General features: G+C 48.8%; 1 protein-coding gene across 1 annotated transcript in view; it reads left to right on the plus strand.

Moving 5' to 3' along the window:
- Ppp1cc (protein phosphatase 1 catalytic subunit gamma) overlaps window positions 1-6,035 on the plus strand; it is a 16,092-nt gene extending 10,057 nt beyond the window's left edge. Inside the window, exons 2-6 of the mRNA XM_021186680.2 lie at window positions 742-1,104; window positions 3,685-3,789; window positions 4,635-4,858; window positions 5,050-5,184; window positions 5,852-6,035. Of these exons, the coding sequence (XP_021042339.1) occupies window positions 742-1,104; window positions 3,685-3,789; window positions 4,635-4,858; window positions 5,050-5,184; window positions 5,852-5,941 (917 nt within the window). The 3' untranslated portion in view covers window positions 5,942-6,035. The remainder of the gene's footprint in view (window positions 1-741; window positions 1,105-3,684; window positions 3,790-4,634; window positions 4,859-5,049; window positions 5,185-5,851) is intronic.
- Window positions 6,036-6,041: the final 6 nt, after the last annotated feature.

Genomic DNA, 6,041 nt, shown 5'->3' on the forward strand with positions numbered 1-6,041 from the left:
ATCCACCTGCCTCTGCCTCTGCCTCTGCCTCTGCCTCTGCCTCTGCCTCTGCCTCTGCCTCTGCCTCTGCCTCTGCCTCTGCCTCTGCCTCTGGAGTGCTGTGGGATTAAAGGTGTGCGCCACCACGCCCAGCTCCCGCAGCATTTTAAAGTGAAATGCAGGCAACACACAGACTGCAGAAATGTAGAGACCATGTAGTTGCACTTGGTCCTGAGACATCATTGGTGGAGCCATGTTCTGGACATTTCTGAGGACAGACTTGGTGACATGACTCTGGTCTTTCCCACTGCAAACTTGAGTTCATTCTAAAAGTAGAGAGGTCTGGAAGCAGAAGGCACTGTCTTGGTACAGGGTGACCTTGAAGCTGCTATAAAGGAGCCTAACTTGAAGTATCCAAGTATCCTGGTTGAGACCAGACAGGCCACCAGCCAGAAAACTGATTTCAGTTACATTTGGACAGCTCCTATCTAACAGGTGTTTGTTGTGAGAGAAAAAAGTATTTAAATCATATCATACCATGTCACCCTTCTCAAGTTAACCTTTTTTTTTTTTTTTTTTTTTTTTAAAAAGATTCATTTTTGTTATTTACGTGTCTGCATTTGAGTGCTGGTGGCAGCCAAGACCAGAAGCTACAAGCAGTAATTAGCTTCTTGCCGTGGGTGTAGCTGCTCTTAGCTGCTGCTGTCCTGAATTGAACATTCCTATGTGAGACTGTGTCCTGACTGCTATTTCTCTCCACAGTGAGAGGGTCCAAGCCAGGCAAGAATGTCCAGCTCCAGGAGAACGAAATCCGAGGACTCTGCCTGAAGTCTCGGGAGATCTTCCTCAGTCAGCCTATCCTTTTAGAACTTGAAGCACCACTCAAGATATGTGGTGACATCCACGGGCAGTACTATGATTTGCTCCGTCTGTTTGAGTACGGTGGCTTCCCTCCAGAGAGCAACTATTTGTTTCTCGGGGACTATGTGGACAGGGGCAAACAGTCACTAGAGACGATCTGCCTCTTGCTGGCCTACAAAATCAAGTATCCAGAGAACTTTTTTCTTCTCAGAGGGAACCATGAGTGTGCCAGCATCAATAGAATCTATGGATTTTATGATGAGTGTAAGTACTTTGCCTCTAAGGAACCGGGGCTGGAAGGCAGTGGGTGGCAGGCCTGTGAGAGTTGGAGCTGCTGCAGCACATCTGCCCACATCCTGGTTTAGGGAGAGCAGCCTGACCTGGGTACTGATGGGGTTGGACGGAGACAGTCTTGGTGGCACACGGCTTTGCTCTTAGTGCAGACCTCAGTGCCTGCTCCATCTGCTCTGCTTTCCATGGCTTCCTTTAGATGGTTCCGGGTAGAGAGGGCATCTGTTGAAAGCATGTGGGTCAGTGGCTTGCGAGTTGAGACAGGGCCACAGTCACAGGCAGTGCTGCTCTGCTGTCTGGCCTTATATGTGGGTGGGATCTCTCAGTGAAACAGTTTGGTTTTGAAAACGGATGTTGTGGTTTTCTTGTAGTGCAGTTTTATTTAGGAAAGGGACAATTACTTTTCTGGAAGATGCATAATGGAGAAAGAAATGCTTTAAAAAACTACATTTTGATTTAGTCTGCCTGTCTTTGGTGTTGAGGGTGCAAGAGTGTAGAGTCGGCTGTCTCTACCCTGACCTTGGTTGCCAGGCTTGTGCATCAAGCATCTTACCTTCCTTCTCAGCCAGCCCCCCCCTACTTGATTGATTTATTTATTTAGGGTTTTTTGAGACAAGGTTTCTTTGTGTAGTCCTGGCTGTCCTGGAACTCACTCTATAGATCAAGCCGGCCTTGAGATCCATCCACCTCTGCCTTCCAGAGTGCCAGGATTCAAGGTGTGCCACACCACCACGACCCTCCCCTTTCTTTTTGTTTTTCTCATTTTTGTTTGTTTGTTTCTAGACAGGGTTTCTCTGTGTAGCTGTCCTGGAACTCACTCTGTAGACCAGGCTGGCCTCAAACGCAGAAATCCGCCTGCCTCTGCTCTCCAAGTGCTGGGATAAAGGCATGCGCCACCACCGCCCGGCTTTGTTTGTTTTTTATTTAAAGTATGTGAGTACACTAGTTGTCTTCAGACACACCAGAAGAGGGCATTGGATCCCATTATAGATGGTTGTGAGTCATAATATGGTTGCTGGGAATTGAACTCAGGACCTCTGGAAGAACACTTAGTGCTCTTAACTGCTGAGCCATCTCTCCAGCCCCCAATTTTATTTTAAAATAATACTTTGTACATTTTCTCATATTTGGGGTTATCTCATTTTATTTTTTTTTTTTTTTACTGAAATGTTGGCCCCAGCTTTGGCTCCAGTTGTAGCTTCCTCATCCTTGGACTGTCTAGTGGAGCTGCACTCTGAGCTCGTCGTTGATGACAATGCTCCCAAAGCCTTAGGACGGTTTGGTGTGGGAAAAAGCGCTGGCTTGGGGGAGGGCTTCATGGTTTCACACAAACATAAAATGGCAGGAGTCTTAAGACACTGGGCTGTTTCGCCAGCAAAGGGTTTGGGCTGGAGTGGCAGGTGCTTAAGGGAATCCATTGGCTTAGCACTGCTAATGTGGGGCGCACACACACAGCAGCTTGTGGTTAGGGCTGCCCCTGTGTCTTAGACTGCTGCAGGGAGCTTGGGTTCAGCATGGCGTCTTCTCACCTCAGACAACACAGACCTTTAATCCAGCCCTCAGCTAAAGCTCATATGAGTGACTGTCTAGACACTGTGGCTCAGCAGAGACCGGATGATGTTGGAGTGGAGTCAAGGCCATCTGGCCTCAGTTTCTGCATGGATGTTATTACCATTAGCTATTGGTAATTGGAGGTGTTAACTCTGTTCATTAAAGTTTCCAGAATTATTCAGGGAATCTGTGGCCTCCCCAGGGCTGAAATGCAAGCTTCTTCAGGGAAGGATCTGAATTGGTGGGGGGGGTCTGCCCGGCTCGGAAGGTGTGGCTTAGGAAGGAAGGCTGTTGTTAGGCCCCGCTGAACTCTCAAAGGAGTAGTGTGGGCCCTTAGATGTCCCTGTGTCCTCTGGTAAAGACAGAGTCCTAGTATGGTGGCAAACACAACATATTGGTACTTAAGTATGGGATGGCCCAGGAGGCAGAGGCCCCTTTGCATTGCGCAGTCCTTGGCCAACTAAGAGAATTTAGTAGGTGCTAAGGCTTATGAATTGTGAATTCAAACCATAGTTTTCATACTGTGGTTTTAAAGGGGACACACTTTGACACCCTGTTATAGCCCTGGTGCTCAAGGGAGTATATTGAGTGTAGATTGTTAGGACCAAGCACTGGATGTGCCTAAATTGAGCTTTCTGCTTGCCCTGAGTCCCTGGCCCTGCTGAAATCAGGGTGGGGCTTCTGTCTGCTTGGCAGCTGAAGGAATAACTGACAGCGCATGAGGACTTGGCGGCCTTCTGGAGTAGAAATTACCTCAAGGTCAAGGTTAAACAAGACAGATGAGGTTTCAGATAGAATGGGTACTGCGTACTAATCGTCGCCGACTGAGGGGTGCCCTGTCTGGAACTCTTTGGGAATGCATTTTGGTTGCTTCCGGATGAGTCCTGTACCCCAGCCCTGAGGTTGTAGGGCCTGTAGGTGTCCCCATGTTTCAGTTGCTTGAAAGGTGGCCTTAAAGAGCAAAGGTAAAGACCAGTAGGGTGACCGTCTGCATTCTCACAGGTAAAAGAAGATACAACATTAAGCTGTGGAAAACGTTCACAGACTGTTTTAACTGCTTACCGATAGCAGCCATCGTGGACGAGAAGATATTCTGCTGTCATGGAGGTATGTGACATGGAGGTGTCATGGAGGTATGTGACATGGAAGTGGTGCCTTCACCCAGGCAGTTTCTGCCCCTTCTGAAAAGTCAGCTGGGCATGATGGCCCTGGCCAAGCCAAGGCCACTGTGGCGCCAAGGCCTCTTCACAGTGACACAGCCAGGTCATTTGGATCAGTGTGAGGAAGCAGGGGTTACAGGTTGGGGAGAGAATATAATTTTAAATACAGAATGAGCCCTCATGCCATCTGCACAGCCATGTGTCTGCCTGAACACTTCTGACCGGGGCTCTTCCCAAAAGCTTTGCTCTGCTCCAAGACTGTGCTGTGTGTGAAGTAATAAAGACGTTGCAAAGATGTGGAAGTTTTGGGGTGATTGGAAATGAAGCAGCTATCCAAAAACCCACAGAGTGTATTAAGGTGTAGTCTCTATGCCCTCATGGTTCGGGTACATAGAGAATGAGACTGTTAATGTTTGTTGAGTGACATTTGGTGGTCCATGGACAACAGGCTCAGAAGGAGCCGCCTCCCAGCTGAGCATTGTTGTCCCTGTGCCCAGCCATTGCATCTGGTGATGGTGGCACCTGCTGTGTTCACCTTGCTGCCTTCTGGGAGAAGTGTAGATTCAGTGGGTGGGTGTTGCAGGGCTCTGTGTTGAGGTGACTGTCTGACTGGCACACCAACAGCAGTACAGTGCATTTCATGCATTGTTTTCCCCAAAACCAAGTTAAAAAACCACAGGTTTCACTGCAGCGTAGCAGCGCCAGCCTCAGCAGGAGGGGCCAGGAGGGGCTGGCCCCGTGCTCATGCCAATGCTGTCTGCGCTTCAGGGCTTTTCCTTTCTCGTTGAATAGGTTTATCACCAGATCTTCAATCTATGGAGCAGATTCGGCGAATTATGAGACCAACTGATGTACCAGATCAAGGTCTTCTTTGTGATCTTTTGTGGTCTGACCCCGATAAAGATGTCTTAGGCTGGGGTGAAAATGACAGAGGAGTGTCCTTCACATTTGGTGCAGAAGTGGTTGCAAAATTTCTCCATAAGCATGATTTGGATCTTATATGTAGAGCCCATCAGGTATTGACTTTGACTTTACATGTACACTTAGAGCATGTGTGTGAGCCGAGGCTCCTTGTTGATTTTGGTGGGTAGGTATGGCTTGCCACACAGTGTGCCTCCGGGGCGAGCGGCAGGAGGCTGAGCTCAGTGGGGAAGGAGAGGGACAGCTCAGTCCCCCAGCTGCTCACACTCACACGATCTTTCCACAGGTGGTTGAAGATGGCTATGAGTTTTTTGCAAAGAGGCAGTTAGTCACTCTGTTTTCTGCACCCAACTACTGTGGCGAGTTTGACAATGCAGGTGCCATGATGAGTGTGGATGAGACCCTCATGTGTTCCTTCCAGGTGAGACACTAGCTGCTTGTCATGGGCTCGAAGCTCTGCTGAGCAGGCTGCCCTTTCTTTTTTAGTAACATATTTGTCCCATGGAAGAAGTATGAGTGTTCTTCCTAAAGAAAGGAAAAATACCACAGAACCGTTTAGTCTGTGCTTTCAGTGAGAGGAGGGAGTCTGGGTGGCCCTGACTGTGCTGGAACATACCCTGTAGACCAGGCTGGCCTTGAATGCAAGAGACATTTACTTGCCTCTGCCTCCCAAGTGCCAACACATCCAGTTTGTGCCATGATATCATCTCCTGTGCTGGCCCCTGGTTGTCACATTTCCTCCTATAGTGAGTGGGCTTGATCCATTTCAAGCTCACGAAGTTGTAGATGTTGCTGTAGCTGTGGAAGTCCGAGGCAGGCCTCAGCGCTCCCCAGAGACTGCCGACTCCTGTGCCTTCCACAGAGCTCCAAGGTTGTGGGGAGCTCTAGACTTGAGTTTGTCACTTGGCCCAGGCAGAAACTGTTTACCAGGTCACATATTCTGACTGTATGTCATGGCACTTGTCCACCAAAATGCTCAGGGACCAGTCGGGTCCAGGGTATGTTCTAGAGGGCTTTTCAGCATTTAGGGGGCAGCATTAGGCAGAACTATATAGCTCCTAAGGTTCTTGTTTCTTTCCTCTTCACAGATTTTAAAGCCTGCAGAGAAAAAGAAGCCCAACGCCACGAGACCTGTCACACCGCCACGGGGTATGATCACAAAGCAAGCAAAGAAATAGATGTCACACTGCCTGGTTGGGACTTGTAACATAGCGTACATAACCTTCCTTTTTAAACTGTGATGTGCTGGTCAGCTTGCCCAGGTAGACCTGTCGGGCC

Source organism: Mus pahari, chromosome 23 (genome assembly GCF_900095145.1).
Source record: "Mus pahari chromosome 23, PAHARI_EIJ_v1.1, whole genome shotgun sequence".
NCBI lineage: Eukaryota > Metazoa > Chordata > Mammalia > Rodentia > Muridae > Mus > Mus pahari.